The sequence below is a fragment of the Triticum urartu genome, chromosome 6A (genome assembly GCF_056163025.1).
Source record: "Triticum urartu cultivar PI428250 chromosome 6A, HENAU_Tu73, whole genome shotgun sequence".
Taxonomy (NCBI): Eukaryota; Viridiplantae; Streptophyta; class Magnoliopsida; order Poales; family Poaceae; genus Triticum; species Triticum urartu.
The window spans coordinates 589,455,134-589,474,703 of record NC_141878.1 but is presented as its reverse complement, the minus strand read 5'-3'; the positions used below and the strand labels follow the sequence as shown (position 1 = coordinate 589,474,703).

Sequence of the window (19,570 nt, the reverse complement as noted above, 5' to 3'; positions counted from 1 at the left end):
CAGGCCTCATATGATCTCGGATTGAGACGAATTATATATGAAAATCGATCGGCTCGACGAGACGAAACTTTTCCATGTTGAAGGTTTTTCGATTCAAGGCCGTATTGATGGACGAATTACTCGCGCAACCTATCAGACAAGTGTCTGGCACCTCGCGCCATATTTCCGTTGAGGTTCAGTCTGCAGTATATTGCCTCTAACTTTTGCATATGAACTCGGATTGAGATGATTTATATATCAAAATCGATTGCCTCGACGAGACGAAGACAATTCCTTAAGAGTGTTCCTTCATCCGAGGTCATCTTGAAGACATGATTGGCCAAAAACCACTCGGAACATTGAACTATGCCACTCGGAGTATAGTTTCGGTCCGTAAGATAAAGTCAAATGAATATAACCGAAACATCAAACTGGTTCCACTCGGTGACGTGAATATTTTTATGCTGAAAACTCATTCACTCGAGACCATCTTCATTGCAATCTGTATCTTGCCAAAATCAGGTGTCAACACATGCCCCCCTGTTTTTTGGCAAAGCTTGCACGCCGAAAAATAATATGCATAGTGTTTGTTCTAAGGATGATATCAACACTCCATCGGCCATTTATTTTTCTCAGGGCGATAATTATGTATCGGCCATGTTTGTGCTAAGGGCGATAATCGTATATCGACCATTGCCCACTTAGGCTTCCTGCCACACACTCGGGTGGTACTTCTTCAAATATTTGCCATTGAGAGCTCGAGGTAACAATGCCCCTTGTATTGATTCCACCAAATATGAATTTCCGGGAACAACTCTTGTAATTCTAAAAGGACCTTCCCAACTTGGAGACCACTTCCCGAATTTTCTATCTCTTGAACCAATCGGCAGAATCACTTTCCAAACGAGATCACCAACTTGAAAATTCTTCAACTTGACTTTCTTATTGTAAGCCCTTGCCACCCTCAACTTATCTCTCTCTATGGCATTCAAAGCACCCAAACGTTTATCAGCAACCTCATCAATTTGTCCATCATCAAGTTATAGAAGTCTATTGCCGATAAATCATTTTGTTTGGCTATTCTCAAAGCATTCAAATTTACTTTCACCGGTAAAACAGCCTCCTGACCATATACTAGCTCATATGGAGTCACTTTCGTAGCACCATGCCTTGAGATTCTATGTGCCCATAATGCCTCAGACAACAAGTCATGCCATCTCTCCTTGGATTATCCTCAATCTTCTTCTTGATGAGCTTGATTAAAATTTTATTGCTAGACTCAGCTTGTCCATTAGCTTGGGCATAATATGGAGAGGAATTGAGCAACTTTATGTTATAAGATTCGGCAAACTCTCTGACTTGGTGTGACATGAAAGATGAACCTTGATCTGTAGTTAACATTTGAGGAATACCGAATCTATGAATAATGCGCTCGGTTATGAATTGAATTACCTCCGTATGCATCATGTTCTTGAGAGGTACTGCTTCAGACCATTTAGTGAAATAATCAGTTGCCACCAATATAAACCGATGCCCTTTTGAGGAAGACGGATGGATTTGTCCAATGAAATCTAAACCCCAACCTCTGAAAGGCCACGATTTGATAATAGGATGTAACATAGCAGCAGGAGCCAATTGAATATCACCAAACTTTTGACAAGCTTCACACCCCTTATAATATCTGAAGCAATCATTAATCATAGTCGGCCAATAAAACCCAGCACGTCACAATAACCATTTCATCTTGGGAGCCGACTAGTGAGTGCCACAAATACCTTCATGTACTTCTCCCATAGCAACTCTTGCCTGGTCCTCGTCCAAACACTTTAGAAGAACATCATCGACGGTTCGGCGATAAAGACCATCATCTCTTATTGTATACTTGAAAGCCATACGCCGAACAACCCTGTCCACCCTTTCACTCGGATTGCACAAGTAATCAACAATGGGCTTCCTCCAGTCGGGATTGTCACCTGCACTAGACTTTTTGTTAATGGCCGAATCAGTGGGTTCAGGTTCGGCCTCTCCCATATTGGCAAGACAAGACATCGGTCTTTGAGAGATATGAAACATGCCATGATCAACATGATATCCGGATGCTTGTTGTGCCAATTCATTTGCTTTCCAATTGTCATGTCTAGATATATGAGCAATGCTAAAGCAATCCAAAGTAGAAATTATATCTAGAAATCTATCAAGATAAACATTAAGTGATTCGTCCAAACACTAAAAGACTTCGGATATTTGCTGCACCACTAGTAACGAATCACCATAAGCCTCAATATGTGTAGCACCTATAGCAAGTAACATCTCTAGGCTGAATAACAATGCTTCATATTCGGCTTGATTGTTTGTGCAAAAATATTCTAAGCGGCATGAGGCTTCAAAAACAGCACCATGAGGAGATATATAAACAATACCAACACCTTGGCCATTGCTACAAACTGAACCATCAAAGTATAATCTCCATGGTACTAATGAAACAAGGTTCATATCAACATCATGCTTGTTATTAACCCGGTGTTCAACAATGAAATTAGCAACAATTTGGCCTTTCATGGATTTTAGAGATTCATAAGCCAAATCATATTCAATCAAAGCATAAGCCCACTTGCCAATTCTACCACTAAGAATTGGCCTATGCAACATGTATTTAATGACATCGGTTTGACAAGCTACTACACAAACACTTGGCACTAAATAATGTCTCAGTTTTGTGCAAGCATAATATAAGCATAGACATAATTTCTCAATAAATGTATACCTTGTCTCTGCGTCCAATAAGCGGCGGCTCAAATAAGTGATGGCATGCTCTTTTCCTTCGGTCTCTTGAGTTAGAACAGCACCAATAACTCCTTCCTCTGCTGCAATATAAAGTCTGAAGGGTTCCCTATGCTTGGGTGTTTTCATCACCGGAGGAGTGCACAAATAATTCTTGATCATATCAAATGCTTCTTGCTGTTTTGCCCCCCAAGTGAAATCAGCATCATTCTTTAACCGAAGGATAGGAGTAAATGCATCAACTTTCCCTGATAGATTAGCTATGAACCTTCTCAAATAATTGACCTTGCCAAGGAACTTTTGCATATCTCTCTTGCATGTTGGAGCCTCCACCTTCTGTATAGCCTCTATCTTTTTGGGATCAATCTCTATACCATCTTCATGAATAATGAAACCCAAAAACTTGCCAGCTGACACGCCGAAAGCACACTTCAAAGGATTCATTTTCAATCCATACTTTTTCATTCTTTCAAAAGCTAAACGCAAATCGGCCAAGTGAGATTCAAAAGCATCCGATTTGACAACAATATCATCAATATAAACCTCAAGTATGACACCGAGTAAATCATGAACAATCAAATTCATAGCCCTTTGATACGTGGCGCCAGCATTTTTTAGTTCGAATGTCATCACTGTCCACTCGAATAAACCAAGGAAACCAGGACATCGGAAAGCCGTTTTGTACATGTCCTCTTCGGCCATAAAAATTTGATTGTATCCGGCATTACCATCTAGAAAGCTAATAACCTTATGTCCAGAAGCATCATTAATAAGCATATCGGCTATTGGCATAGGATACTCATCTTTGGGTGTAGCCCTATTCAATTCTCTGAAATCAATGCACACCCTCAACTTGCCAGATCCTTTCTTCTCTACTAGGACAATGTTAGAAATCCACTCGGTATACCTACAAGGTCGAATGAAATTAGCTTCAAGCAGTCGACCGATCTCTTCCTTGATCCGGTCATATGTTTTTGGATTAAATTTTCTGGCCGACTATTTATAAGGTCTAAAACCGGCCTTTATAGGCAACCGATGTTCCACTAGCTCTCGGCTTAACCCTGGCATCTCATGATATTCCCATGCAAAGCAACAAACATATTCTTTCAGTAGCTCGATTAACTTAGCCTTACAATCGGCTTTCAAATTTTTGTTTATAAATGTCGGTCGAGTGACTGAACCATCTCCAATATGTACCTCTTCTAACGGATCGGCTGATGTAAAACCTTGTCCAAGTTTATCCATGTCATCCAACTCCTCTATAGACTCATACATATCGTTCTCATTGGACCGATATTTTACAAGACGTTTTTGTAACCACTCGGAATTAGGATCCATTTAAACATATCATACCTTGGAGCCGATTGCATTCACTCGGCTTTAAAGAGATGGGCACAAAACCATTCTTGGTTGCGCTGAGAAAATCAAATTCTGATAAGTCACGCCCCGTCAAGCAAGTAGCATTGGGATGTTGCCAATCCACCGATGCATCGGCCAAAGCAACACAGGCCGAGTTATCCGCGTGAATAACTTCCACTTCATCATCAACCCACTGAATCAAAAACTGGTGCATAGTGGATGGCACGCACTGGTTTGCATGAACCCAATCATGGCCTAGTATGACGTTGTAGTTACCTTGCACCTCAGCGACAAAGAATGCAGTAGCCAAAGTTTTGCTTCCGACTGTAAGCTCCACATACATCACACCTTTGGATTCAGTTTTCTCTTTGCCTTCAAATCCATTGAGCACCATATTGGTCTTGATCAATTCTTCATCAGGCAAACCCAATCTCTTGAAGACCGAATAGGGCATAAGATTTACCACAACACCACCATCAACAAGCATCCGAATGAGCGGCGACCCATTGATATGACCTCTGAGATATAATGGTTTAAGATGCGTTACTGGTTCTTTTGACTTCTCGAATATTGCGTTTTTAGGGCCAAAATCCAGCTGAGCCACCTCCCCTTCTTCATCTACAGCACGAAACTTAGCAGGTAAGTAGTACACCATATTGATATCCATACCTTCATGAACCGGCGTAGACTCATAGTCCAACATATCAGCCTCCTCCTCGAGTGCATCCACCGATTCTGAAATTTGTCCGAGTGATGGATAAGTAAGAAGTGTCGCAGACGATGTCATATCTGTTGCATCGTCCTCCTTTGGTGATGTAGGTATTGCTGTGATAGATGTAGAAGCTGTTGTATCTTGTATTTGTTTAGGCCTCCACATTTGTTTTGGTGGAACCATGGGTCGAGTGTCATTGAACAACTTATCCCTTTGTTTCTCGGCCTCCTGTTCTGCCATCTCTCGACTCCTTAACCTCTGTAGTTTCCTCTTTTGTGTCTTTGTTAGCCCTGGAGGACACCACTTTGGCTGAGTGTATTTAGGATCTCTCGTTTTTACTCGGCTGGTGCTTGCTTCATGGTCATTAGCCGAGTGCTTTGGCGCGATAGCAAGTATCGGCTCATTCGGATTGCTATGCACAATCGGCTGCTGTATGGCGAATGTTTCGGTGCCCAAGATAAGTGAGTCGGCATCCATTTTCTCCTTGCCTTTTCCCGACTCAACCGCTGCAACACCTGGTGATTTAACACGCCATTCTTTTCGACTTTCCAGATGCATGAAATTTCCACTCGGGCGCACCTTTTTACTCTGATGGAATCCACTCGGATGAATATCACTCGGATGGAATTCAGTCGGATGGAATCTACTCGGCCACATCTTTTCACTCGGATAGCTTCCACCTGGGTGCATTCTTACACTCGGATAATTTCCATCCGGTCGCATGTTTTGACCAGCCGACCGATAGTTACCGATGTTCAGTCGGCCTCTATATGAATAGTTAAGTCGATCCCAAACAGATTGTGTATGCTCTTCTGGAAACGGCACCCTCGGTCCACTCGGTTTCATATACTGACTGAACATATCAGCTGATGGTGACCTTGGTCGCTTCAGATGAGTCGGCCGATTAAAGCTAGAACCGGCCGACTGGTTGGTGTACTTGGACAGCAACATATCAAAAGTTGGCTTGATCCGCTTGCGTTGTACTTTAACTTCATTCCTTTTCCACTTGCCAATTTCTGGACTCTTGGGCTTGACAAATATCACACGAGCATTTTCTTGCACTTGCAGTTGCCCCCCGAGTGTAGGATTCTTGATGGTGATTTTGATCACTTCCTTGCCATCGGGTTGCTTACCAAGCACAACCTGTCTCCCCAAGACCTTGTTGTCCTCCTTGTCTTTCCTGGGCTCACCAACAATGACATTAGCTTTATTAGCAGATTCGGCTACCTCCGGCCGAATGAGTAGCTTCTTCCCTTCCAAATCCATGGTATTCATTGGAAAAGGCTGTTTATCAACTTGCATCTCAGAAAAGTTCAATCGTCTGTCATTAATGGCCAATTGTATCTGTCGTCGAAAAACATTGCAATCGTTAGTAGCATGAGAAAAAGAATTATGATACTTGCAATAAGCACGCCGTTTTAGCTCTTCAAACGGCGGTAAAGTATGAGATATTCTAATAATCTTAGCCTGCAGCAAAGCATCAAATATTCTATCACACTTAGCAATGTTAAAAGTAAACTTCATCTCTTCATCACGATTCTTATGAATCGGTTTCAGATCATTGCAAGTAAAGGGTTTGGCCTTAGATGGCCAAACAAATTCAGTAGCAAAAACATCACCCTCATGGTCCGAGTGATCACTATCATATTCCACCATATTCATCTTTGGACGATCGGCTTTGTATCTATGCACTTCTTTGAGATCTTTGCTTCGGCTTTCCTGAGCCAAATCCCTTTGTAAGACTTGGTTGATATTTAAGAACTCATAACCTTCTAGCTTTTCTCTAATGGGAGTTCTCAAACCACTCAGCACTAGGTCTGCCAAGTCTCTCTCGGTTATCACCAAACTAAAACACCGGTTTTTTGTTTCTCTGAATCTCTTGACGTAATCGGAGACCGATTCATCATGCTTCTGTTTAACCGATGTTAGATGTGATAACTTGAGTTCATTGTCACCGCTATAAAAGTGATCATGAAATTTCTGCTCTAGCTGTGACCAAACCCGAATGGAACCATGTGGTAAGGAAGAAAACCATGAGAATGCAGTACCAGTTAAAGATAAAGGAAAAAAACGCACTTTCAACTCATTTAGTGAGCCTGCTTCACCTAGTTGTGCTAAGTATTGACTAACATGCTCCCATGTGGTTTTTGTGCCCTCTCCATTGAACTTAACAAAATATGGAATCTTATATCCCGGAGGGCACTGGATGGCATCAAAGTACTCGGGGTATGGCTTTTGGTAAATCCGATCCGAGGTAACTCAACTCCAAAATTTTCTCGAAGCATCTTAGCCATCTCCTCTCTAAGATTAGCTAGACCATCATCCATAGTGGACGATGCAGCTTGTGGCAGTGGCATAGAAGGAGTAGGGTTGCTAGTTGTGGGTAGGAATTGTGGCATGTATGTCGACCCATAATTTGGTAGTGGTCGAGTGGTTGTAGCTGTAGGTAGGGTTTGGTTCGGCGTTGCCACTGAAGCTGGCATGCTCATAATAGGATTAATGGGTGCAGCCACAATCTGATTTGTTTGGGTAGGATAATAAGCCATCGGCACGGGAGGCGCCGATGAAATAGGTAAAGCCAGATTAGGGTTTTGCACACTAGCAGCTACACCGTCATTACCACTAGCCGATTGAGATATATTCTTCTGAGTATTAGTATTTCTATGAAATTTTGATAGACTAGATTGTTACCATCAGCAATACGACTCTCAATCTCAGCCCACTGCTCAGGAGAAAAAGTAGTACTCACAGAGGGTTTAACCTGCTTGGCTTGAAGAGGAGGGAACTTGATTTCTTCAATCGGAGTGATGTTGCCTTGGCGATCTTTCTTGAATTTTGCAAGGAACTCCTGCAGGTCCTTCTCCTCACACGCCTTCTTGTACTCCTCATAGACTTGGCAATGATCGGCCGATATCTCATCAAGACTGGGCTTAATGATGTTACCGGCGTCTACCTCAGATGGCTTGGGAAGATCGGACATGGTGGATGATGATGATTGATCTTCGGTCCCCAGCGGAGTCGCCAAAAAGTGTGTTGACAAACGAACACGTCACATGTACCCTCAACGCCGGGGGTGATGCACCGCAGCTCACGTCGAAGGAGACCCGACCGACAGCGCGATACGCAAGACAGTCGACGGGCGCTTTTGCAGACCCGAAAACCCCACACCCCCGGGAGGGACCCCGTCAGGGAGTGCGGCGGCTATGGGCTGCCCTAGGTCGATTCTCTCGCCCCTAGAGCCTCGGGATTCGCAGCTCTCAAACACAAAGAACAACGAAGAACGAGATAGAAAAACGGTGGAGAGATAAAACGTAGATGAAAAAGTAGTATATTGATTTGTTCGATTGTGTGTTGTTCAATCGGCCGTCACCCCCAACATATATAAGAGGCGGCTGGACTTCCCGTACAAGTAAAGGATTCATCTAGGCTTTCCTTACAAGAAAAATTACATCAATTCACGTCCTAGAGTCCTAATTCTATTCTAACTCGGTTTCAGTCTGAATCTGGCCCAAACTCTGTCTTCCTTCTTGCGCGGGCCGCCAGGCTTGCATATGATCTCCGATTGAGACGGCCCAAATATCAAACTTGTGCGCCTCGACGATACGAACAACTCTCATGTTGATCATTTTTTTCAAATAAGGCCATCTTGAATACTTTTCGAGGTCATCTTTATCTTCCATTCGGACTCGGTTTTGCAGTAGACTGGATTATCCGAGTCTCGTAGTGAATTTGTACGCTATATATTATCTCTGATGATGATGACTCCAAAATCAAAATTTACCGTCTTGATGATATGCACAACTTCTGTATTGAACACTTCTTCATCCAAGGTCATTTTGATAAACTTTCGAGCACATGTTCAATTTCACTCGGACTTGAGCTCATCCACTCGGATATTAGATACTTTCACTCGGATCGTCCGATTGGACTTTTTCACTCGGAAGACAATCTTTCACTCGGATGACTATATTTCCACTCGGAAGGCACTATCTTATTCACTCGGATGACTATATTTCCACTCGGAAGGCACTATCTTATTCAATCGGCAAGTTTTCGTCCCGATGATAATCTTTTCACTCGGAATATTTTCACCTGGACGACAATTTTACTTGGATGATCATATTTTCACTCGGATGACTACATTTCCACTTGGATAATAATAAGTTCATCCGGTCAGCAAACTTTCACTCGACCGTAAACTTTCACTCGACCGTAAACTTTCACTCGGATGGTAAACTTTTCACTCGGATTTCCGACTGAAAACATAGCCCGATCTTGATTTGTCTCTCCAGGCCTCATATGATCTCGGATTGAGACGAATTATATATGAAAATCGATCGGCTCGACGAGACGAAACTTTTCCATGTTGAAGGTTTTTCGATTCAAGGCCGTATTGATGGCCGAATTACTCGCGCAACCTATCAGACAAGTGTCTGGCACCTCGCGCCATATTTCCGTTGAGGTTCAGTCTGCAGTATATTGCCTCTAACTTTTGCATATGAACTCGGATTGAGATGATTTATATATCAAAATCGATTGCCTCGACGAGATGAAGACAATTCCTTAAGAGTGCTCCTTCATCCGAGGTCATCTTGAAGACGTGATTGGCCAAAAACCACTCGGAACATTGAACTATGCCACTCGGAGTATAGTTTCGGTCCGTAAGATAAAGTCGAATGAATATAACCGAAACATCAAAGTGGTTCCACTTGGTGACGTGAATATTTTTATGCTGAAAACTCATTCACTCGAGACCATCTTCATTGCAATCTGTATCTTGCCAAAATCAGGTGTCAACACCAATAATGTAAGTACGTTGCGTGTATGCATCATGGGATGAGCCATCGGCGGTGCATCACAGCTAAGCAAACCCAATGAGATCACCCTCGTTTACACGATCACATCCACATCCACATCCACTAGGAGGAATGTTCTTTTGTCGGTGCAGAGCAGTGATAGGCCTGGGCGTTGGGTAGAAACCGAAATTTCATGAGCTCATCTGCGTCATGAGCTCTACTTCAAAACCTGGATATCCAATTCGGAGCCTGGGCGCCAGGTGCGTGCAACGGGTGTCAAGACTCATCTGCACCATGTGAACAGTAAAACTCAAAATAATAGCTGAAAATTGAAAAGGAACAATTTTTTTATGCAAGATGATCCAGTGCGTGCGTCAGGTGCATGCAAAAAAATTCGTGGCTAAATGATATTTGAACTCGTGGAAAAAAAAACACAAGTGAGCTCTTAACCGCGTTGTTTTCAAAAGTTTCTCACATGCTTGACATTGGGTTTTTATTTTTGCTAAGAGCTATCGAAAAGTCCAAACTCCATGATATTTGACACGGACTTTATGCACACGAACATCTTGCATCACGAAAAAACAGATTTTTTAAACATTTTAAACAATTTTACTGTTCACTCACGGGGTGCAGATGCACCCGAAAGCCAAAACGCCACATAGCTTTCATTTCAAAGGGAAAAAAAGTGAGTCCAAGTGGACTGGATGGTTTTCCCCTATTAATAGAAGTATACTTTCTTCCAGAAATGTATCTGAGGTGGGCAATAACCTTTTCAAATGTAATTTTGTCGGATTTACACCTTCAAGAGCGGGGCAATAACCTTTTAAAACATAATTTTGTCGGATTTACACCTTTACATATACACTACTGGATTAAAAAATTACCCCCTGATCGGTTTTCAAACTTATGAGACATTGGTCGATGTGGTTTTGATGTTTCATTGACCCTCCTCATGTGGAGGAGACGTCAATGTGTGACCTTTCGTTCTCCGATGTGAGAAGGGAGAAGAACCTACTGGTGGCCAGTGGAAGAACAAGACGAGAGATTATTGTTCATATTGCAAAATTGCAATAGTTTGTATACTGCTATAATATAAAATGTACATTTGAGAGACTGGATGCTAAAATTACAATGAAGCTTTGTTAGGGAGTAATTAGTTTTAGTAAGGGAGAAAATTAGTTGTAGTAAGTAAGAGAACAAGCAATTAATTCATCATTAGCAAGGCTAATCCATACACACCCACAAAGAAAAAGACAGCTAAAAAAGGCTCAATCATATCATGAGCTAGCAAGAACGAGCGCATTATATTTGGGTCTGCCAAAACTCAGAAGGGTTTGGTTGGAAATGTCTGCCACCAATAATGTTCAATACATTTGTGCATCATGGGATGGGATAAGCACAGTGGTGCATCACTGCAAAGCAAACCCAATAAATGAGATCACCCCCGTTTACATGATCACTCGCATCCTCTAGGGCATCTTTAGTTCATAGGATAGGAATGTCATAAAAATAGAAAGTGAGATAACAACCTAAAAAATAGAAAAAAGGTGTGTGGAAACATAATAAAATCCAACAAAGTCTATCGTGTAGGCACAAAATGAAACATAATCATCACAAAATTTTGACTCATCATGGACCAATGGGGGGATCTATTTGATGTTATATACTATCTGAGAGGGTAAACTAGACCAAAATTCACATCGAGAGACCATCATTCTGCTAGGTACTTTCTTCTGCTTGCTTTTTGCGAGAAAACTTCCAATCTATTAATCATAGCATGACGGTACAAACAACACAATAATAATAATAATAATTGGGATAATTAGTTTTATGCCCTAGTTGTGTCCCACTCGGCTGTTTTACCCCTAATTTCCAAAAGCCATCGGTTATGTCCAAGTCACTTTGCTCTTCTTATGCTTTTGCCCTTTGACCGTCATTTTGAAAACTTCATAACAAATTCATACTAAATCAGAAAAATGCAAATAAGACACAAAAATGTTTGAAAAAACATCAGCTATATGTCAATGTCATTTGTATTCATGACAGAAGTGTTGGAAAGTGCCCATCTGAGTTTTAGCTCTTATGATACCACCATAGACAATAAAAACACTCATGGCAAAAACCGATATCACTTGGGCCACTCTTGTAGCAAGATCTATTCTTGTTGTTTTAATTTTTTTTGTATTACTTTATTTTACAACCTCACAACTACTCTATTGTCTCCCATTTTATTTTGTTTCCATTGACAAAGAAATGTTACTTTTAGGTACAAAAACTTTAATATTTGGATTTGAACAGAGCACAAGAATTTTCTTAGATAGAAAAGCAATGTTTTCTTAAAAGATAGATCCAAAGGCCATCTTATATATTATATTTATCAAAAAAAAATAGCCAATATTATGGAAAAACAACTGGACGCGGACCGACCAACACAAAATAAAATTACACTTCACAAATATACTAGCCTTCTTCTCTCTTCAATTGTACGCCGTCAGTCGAAAATTAAAACTTGCAATGAACCAACGACAAAGAAAGAGACACGTGCGAACGCCTTCACCATACTAGATTTAAAGACCGTAATATCCGGTCATCCTTTGAGACGAGATTCATAATTTACTGAAGAAGCATTGGTTGGAGCATTATCCCACACACCACCGGTTTAAGGGCTCATTTGGTTCTTGGGGATGGAAAAGCCTGGGAGTAAACCCCCAAGTGGGGATTTCCTTGCTCACATGGTATCACCGTCAAAACCATGGAGAATATCATGTTGCTGTTTGGATCGAATCTTGGAGGAAGGAGAAGGAGGATTGGAGGATTGGAGGCATATGACAGAGGGTTTTCGCTGGACGGAGGCGACGGAGAATCAGGCGCACGCGTCGTGGGTTTCCTCCCCGACCCCTCGTGACGTGGAAAACTGCCCCGTGGAAACGACGCATATCGGGATCCATAATCCTGGTGAGCGAGCGACCAAATGCTCCCGTAGTTTTCCATGTGCCGACTTGCCCCGTGGGCTGTACGCCCCGGTTTTGGACGGGGATCCCTGAGGGATCACGTCGAACCAAACAAGCCCTTAGGGTTGTAGTTGGGGGGGGGGGGGGGGGAGGGAATGCCCTTTTATGGGAGCACCCAAGTTCCTCCAAAGGCCCGGCCTTAAAAAAATCCAAGTGGGCTTCATAGTTTTCCTTTCCTCCTTCTGAGAGGAAATGGGCTGGGTGGTCAATGGTGATGAATAAAAGCCTGCTCCCAGGAGCAGCCCAGAACACACCTAGTGCCCTAACGTATCGAAAGCCTAGAGAAGCCCAATTTACTCCACCGTCCCTCCCGTCCACTCCGCTCTTACCCCCCTCACCGCCGGGCACCGCCGCCGCAGCCGCCGCGATCGATCGCCGTCCGCCATGGCGCTACGCAGAGCGGCCTCCCTCGTCCTCAGGCAGCGCCTCCGGACCCTCGGCCCCGCCCCCGCGCCCAAGCCCCTAAACCCTCTGCTCCCGCATCCCCGCCGCCACTACTCCCCGCGGCCGCCGCCCGCGCTCCCCGCGTCCGCCCGCGTCCTCGCGGAGGCGGCCGAGGAAGCGTTCGAGGCGGCCTCCACCACCACCGACCTCTTCGCCGCCTTCTCCCGCCTCGAGAACGCCGTCTCGCCCACCGACAAGCGGCTCGCCCTCGCCTGCCTCAAGCTCGGCCAGCACCTCGACTCCTCGGCCTCCGCCGACCCCTCCCGCGTCCTCGAGCTCGCGCTCCGCTCCGTCGGGATCCTCGAGGCCGGGGGCGCCAGGTCCTCCGGGGCGTCGTCGGACTCCGACGCCGTCTCGCTCGCCATGGCCCTCCACCTCGCCGGCTCCGCCTCCCTCGACCTCAACCGCTTCCACGACGCGCTCTCCTTCCTCTCCCGCTCCCTCCGCCTCCTCACCCCGCTTCTCCCGTCTAAAGATGCCACCGTTGGGGATGAGGGCGGCGACTCCGACGCCGAAGGGTTCGACGTGAGGCCCGTGGCGCACGCGGTGCGGCTGCAGCTCGCCAACGTGAAGACGGCGCTGGGGAGGCGGGAGGAGGCGCTCGCCGACCTGCGCGCCAGCGTGGAGCTCAAGGAGTCGATCCTGCCGCCGGGCAGCCGGGAGCTCGGCGCGGCCTACCGGGACCTCGCGGAGGCGCACGCCTCCGTGCTTGACTTCAAGCAGGCGCTGCCCTTCTGCCAGAAGGCGCTGGAGCTGCACGAGTCGACGCTGGGCAAGAACTCGGTGGAGCTTGCGCATGACAGGCGGCTGCTCGGTGTGATATACACTGGCCTGGAGCAGCACGAACAGGCGCTTGAGCAGAATGAGATGTCCCAGAAAGTGATGAAGAAGTGGGGCGTGGCCGGCGCCGATCTCATTCATGCCGAGATTGACGCGGCAAACATCAAGATTGCGATGGGGAAGTTTGATGAGGCCGTAAGGGTGCTAAAGGATGTCGCTAAGAAGGTGGAGAAGGACAGCGATGCGCGAGCTCTAGTGTTCATATCGATGGCCAAGGCGCTCGCCAACCAGGAGAAGGTCGGGGACACCAAGAGGTGCTTGCAGATCGCTTGCGACATTCTAGAAAAGAAGGAAGTGTCTGAACCTGACAAGGTGGCCGAAGCGTATCTTGAAGTGTCCTCACTGTATGAGATGGTGAATGAATTTGACAAGGCAATATCTTTGATGAAGAGGAGTTTGGGGATGCTCGAGAGGATCCCTCAATCACAACACTTGGAGGGGAATGTCGCAGCTAAGATTGGATGGTTATTGCTTCTGACAGGGAAGGTGACCGAGTCCGTCCCATATTTGGAGGATGCAGTGGAGAGGATGAAAGAAAGTTTTGGGCCGAAGCATTATGGGGTAGGGTATGTGTATAACAACCTGGGGGCTGCATACATGGAGATGGACCGCCCCCAGTCTGCTGCACAGATGTTTGCGCTGGCAAAGGAAGTCATGGATGTTTCCTTAGGGCCTCACCATTCAGATACAATTGAGACCTGCCAGAGCCTCGCTAATGCATACAACACGATGGGAAGGTACTATTTCTGTTTACTTTTTAAATGGGTGTTCACTCAAACACAAACATGATTTCTGTTAGCCTGGCAGAAAATTCAATGTTCTAAGATAATTTGCATGTTAATCTGCAAGTAGGTTTGTTTTTGTGTATTCCTGCTTTTTAGCTAGTTTACGCGTGCATGTTATTACTGCAAGAAATGCTAACCTACAGATTGTTGGCAAACAGTGTAAAAAGTACAGATTATCGGGTGGTACATACCTAGAATTACAACGAAAAGTGCACAAACCTAGAATTACAATGAAAAGTGTGGGGGTAGGGGGAGGGGGTATCAATGCCTTCACTTTTTTGCCAATTCATTACAGTAGAGGGAAAACAGTAGAAACTGAGATCAGCCCCACAAACAAGAAAGAAGAAAGAGGAACAACTAAACTAAGGCTATTACTCGCAAAACACCTGTCCAACGCCCTCGAGATTAACAGGGATCAATGCTACAACCGAGGATGACTCATTTTGAATAATTCTACTATTACGCTCCTTCCAAAGGTGCCAAGCTATATAAACCGCCACTCAAACAAGATGTCTTCGCCCAGGATTCTTTATAGCTCTGGAAGATTTTCACCACCAACTATTGACAGTGTTTGCATTCAAGGCGGTCGCCGAGACTCTCAATAGCGATAAGAACAAACGCAAATCAAACTTGCTTCACAAAAGGGCAATAAAGCATGAAGTGAGCTTCCGATTCAAACCTTCCCTTAAGCCCTCACACTCCACACCTTCTTCAGATTGTTATTCTTGATATTGCCAATGAAATGAACACTACATGCTGTCAGCTTCCAGGAGATAGTATCTGGGCTGTTAACTAACTGAATATTCTGCAGCATAGCCCAAGTCTGAATAAAACGATCCATTTGAGTTCCTCAACTAATTCTATGAAGGCCTCTCATCCACTTCCCCTCCATAATCCCCTCTTTAGAAAAAATGTTCTTCCGAGCTGCCAGCATATAAAGATCAGGGGCAAAATCTTTCAGAGCAGGTTGCTCAAAAACAAAAACCAAAAACATTGAGAGCACCAACCTGTAGCCACTTGCCTTTCCAGAACGAAGCCTGCATACCATTTTTAATCTCAATGTTGGTGCACACAGCAAAGCGCTGCTGATCAGTCTCATTGCAGGGAATAGTTTACCCTTACAAGGTCGATCCTCGTTTTCCCAACCATGTCAGACGCAATGCCCGGCTAAAGAAATTTAGATTTGACACTCAACCACCTCATGATTTAGGAGAACACACTTTTTCCAGTTAACCAAACATTTTCCTCCATGTGCATCCTCATCCGCTCACCAAAGGAAACGTCTCCTGAACTTGTCGTTCTTCTTGCTGATCCATTTAGACGGAGGAAAAGCAGTAAAAAAAAGTGGAGAGGGCATAAAGCACCGAATTGACGAGCACCGAACATCCCTCCCTACGAGTTTTCCTGTCCAGAGCTTTAACCTTCCACAGAAATCATCCAGTAAAGGCTATCAATCAATCTTCCTAGGATTTCTGTAACCAAGGGGTAGCCCACGGCAGAGAGCCTATGTGACCTCCAAAGACCGAGAAGATATCACTCGGATCCAAACCATGACAGCTAATTAGGTAAGCCACACCTTTACCAAGGTTCACCTTCAGGCTTGAAACAACTCCAAAAGGTTGCATGAATAAGGTGCACATGCACCATAGTGGCGAGCTGGTATGATAAGTACACAGTTGTATGCAGGGTGTTGTTTCCCCTTTAGCTGGAGTCTTGGGACTAATGGAGCAATGATGCTTCACATTAATGACAGTAATTTTGTTATGTCTTAACTTCGAGTTGATCAGTAATATCTAATATGATAATATCCTCTTCTTTCATCCACTTTGTAAATGCAGCTATGCCCTGGCTATGGAGTTCCAAAAGCGAGTGATTAATTCATGGCGAAACCATGGTCCCAGTGCTGCAGACGAGCTCAGGGAAGCCATCCGTCTCTACGAGCAGATCAAGATAAAGGCCCTAGCATTCATGTCACCTGGTGTTGAAGCAATTGCGTTGCCTGAACCTCAGGAACAGGAAGTCCATTCTGATCCAGCCAAAGTTGCACAACAGTAATTAGGAACTTCGCGTCGTGTACCCTTTTCTTTCCTCAATTTTGATGCTGCTGCTTTGCTGCTCTGCAGTAGAAGAAATTTTGGCTGTAAATTTAGTGCAGGAGGTAGCCTTCTGTATCATCCAGAAGATTCGACAGTCTATCTAAAGTAATCCAGAAGATTCAACATTGAGTTTTTCCATGCTATAGAGTATGAGTATGAAAATATCCGAGTCCCAGAAATCAACGTTTGGTGAACAGCCATTTTGCTGTGACAAGGGAGAAGCCCCTGGGCCCCTGACGATGTAACATGTAACGGTGGGCGAGATCTCGACATTTGTTGGTGTTTTAATAAGGTTTTGGTGAGACTTTGCTGCCTGTGCTAAGATCAGGATATCACAGTGAGCTCAAAGGGCCACAACTCCTGCTTTTTTCCTTTAAACTTCATGTTCTTGGAGAAGTTTCAGTTTCTTGGTCACAGTTGTTCCACCACCCCCAGCTTATTTGCCTTTTGTGTTCTGCCTCTTCACTGCTTGCCAATCTTTTTTTGTAAGAATTTGAAGAATATTTAGTATTCCTGTTTGTTCTCATCTAAGTAATACTGTAAATCAGGCAAGTGGTTGTACAGTTACAGTAGGAGCAGCTGCCCGTTGTTCTGAAGTTCTCATGCTCTGAAGAAATATCCAGGGAGAACTGAACCTGTGACACCTTAGAATTGTCATGACAACTAATTACCCTCCATTAGAGACAATATAAAAGCTCTTCCTCTTTGATCCACTATCTTTCATGAATCTTGCAAGCGGCAAAAAAGATGAACACACACCCCAAGCAATGTGACACAATTTGATTTGCCTAAGCCAAGTGATGATGCAACCAACTAAAATCACTACCTGCTACAATGTGCTTCATTGCTGCTGCCGCCGCTGCATTCTCCATGGAAGTGAGCGCTACTCTTCGAGGCCGCCGCGCCGTCTTCTTGCTGCCGTGTCATTGTGTCTTCTTCTTCTCCTGTGCCGGCAGCTTGCACCTGGATGACCACCTCCTCGCTTCTCGGCGGCCGGTCCATTACCAACGGAGCTTGTTTGCCGGTGGTGCCGGTGATGGCTGCCCGGCAGAGGGGGCAGTTGGCGCAGCCGTGCAGCCAGGTGTCGATGCACTCCGCGTGGAAGACATGGAGGCAGCCCGGCAGGAGCCTCACCCTTTCCCCCTCCTGGAACTCGCCGAGGCACACGGCGCACTCGCTCGCGTCGCCGCCGGTGGCGTCGTCCTTGGCGGCCTTGCTGTACCTGAACGCCGGCAGCGCCCGGATGGCCGGCTCTCCCAGCCCGGCGCATGGCTCGTCGGGCGCGGGCCCGTGCACCACGGGGAGCTCGTGGTCGGAGGCGGTGTTGTTGCGGCGATGGCGGCGGCGGGTGAGGGAGATGACGAGGCTTCTGGGCGCGCCGGAGTCGTGGTCGGAGGTGGTGGCGTGCCACGTGAGGCAGCAGCGGATGACGAAGACGTAGTAGGTGAGGAGCAGCGCGGAGGTGGTGAGGATGCCGAGCACGGTGAGCACCAGGATGGGCAGGCTGGTGAGGCTCAGCGTCACGTGGTGCGTCAGGCGGGACGGCGTCGCCGGAGAAGACGATGAAGACGACGAGTAGTAGTAAGGTGTGAATGGTGTCTGTGGCGGCGGGAACAGCAGCGTCGTCGCCGGGGCCTGCCGCTGCGGCACCGGGAAGACGGGACCCCTGCCTGTTGCTCCTTCTACATCCATGGATGCTTCAACTCAGAAAGAAGTGAACCCGATGAATGGATGATGGAAGGTTGATTCGGTGCTGGCGATGTGGATGCGACATATGTAGTGGTGTGGTGGCGTAGCTCGAACTTGGAAGTAATGGCGGCGATGTGGCCAGGTGGTAGGAGGGAAGAAGGGTGAAAAGGATGGGACGGGTAGGAGAGAAACAAAATGCAGTGAGGTGGAGCAAGGGACAAGAAGAATTTTCAGCAAGTCCCATCGCTTCCATCCAGCCGTTGGACCGAACTTTGGTGCATCTAGAAGCTCATTTCGTTTTCGTCCTGGGTTTGGTTGCTTTTGGTCATGTCTGCTGCCACGTTTTACACTGAATTGCTGCTCGAAAATGATTGCACGCAAAAATTTCGTAAGGAAACGACGAATTCCATGCCTTTATTTTTTCCGTTCAAGGCATGTAATGTCATATCAGTAGGAAGAAAGATAAATACAGCACGAATTGAGACTGAAACGAGTGAACAAGCACACTAAAATGTGTCGACATACTACATCTGAATTACAAAAAATGAGTGTTTGTGAAAGGAGGGAGTAGTGAAGATCGGTGGATTGATACTTGATACGATGGAGACAGAAAATTGCGCGCACGACAAGAGGGCACTGAACTTGAGTAGCCGGGACGATCTTATGTCTTGTATACTAGGTGCCCGAGGTAGGAAGCGCAGTGGGAGAGCTTCACGGAAGCAAGCGCGGTGGTTGGTTGCAGTGTCGGGTCGGCGTGATTAGACGCTTCAATCAGTCGGGCGTTCTTCCTTTTCTCTGATTGCAACTCCTGCACCGACTGCACATCAAACAGTTTACAGAAGGAGTAGATTCCTTGAGCTGCCTGACTCCCTGACAAAAACCTGCAACAAGGTTGGCATACTGTAAATACTGCTGATGGGCCTTATGCTGACATGGAAGCTGATGATGAACAATTTTTACTGTCCCCTAAAATCTTACCTGTTTCTGGTGGCGTCCAAACTGGAGGCTGCTGATGATGGGGAGGAGGAACAAGACACTCAGCTCTTACCAGAGGAGTTGGTCGACAAAGTCTCTTCTG

At 45.5% G+C, this 19,570-nt stretch overlaps 2 protein-coding genes across 2 annotated transcripts; one reads left to right on the top strand and one right to left on the bottom strand.

Annotated features, from left to right (window-relative positions):
• Positions 1–12,888: 12,888 nt before the first annotated feature.
• On the top strand, positions 12,889–17,125 carry LOC125530785 (protein KINESIN LIGHT CHAIN-RELATED 2). Its single transcript, XM_048695188.2, has 2 exons — positions 12,889–14,659; positions 16,546–17,125. Exons 1-2 carry the CDS (start codon positions 13,023–13,025, stop codon positions 16,760–16,762), a joined length of 1,854 nt encoding a protein of 617 aa, XP_048551145.2. The 5' UTR covers positions 12,889–13,022; the 3' UTR covers positions 16,763–17,125.
• Positions 17,126–17,485: 360 nt separating this feature from the next.
• On the bottom strand, positions 17,486–18,776 carry LOC125530786 (RING-H2 finger protein ATL16-like). The gene has a single exon (XM_087529083.1). The coding sequence runs from the start codon at positions 18,493–18,495 to the stop codon at positions 17,626–17,628; it is 870 nt and encodes a 289-aa protein (XP_087385209.1). The 5' UTR covers positions 18,496–18,776; the 3' UTR covers positions 17,486–17,625.
• Positions 18,777–19,570: the final 794 nt, after the last annotated feature.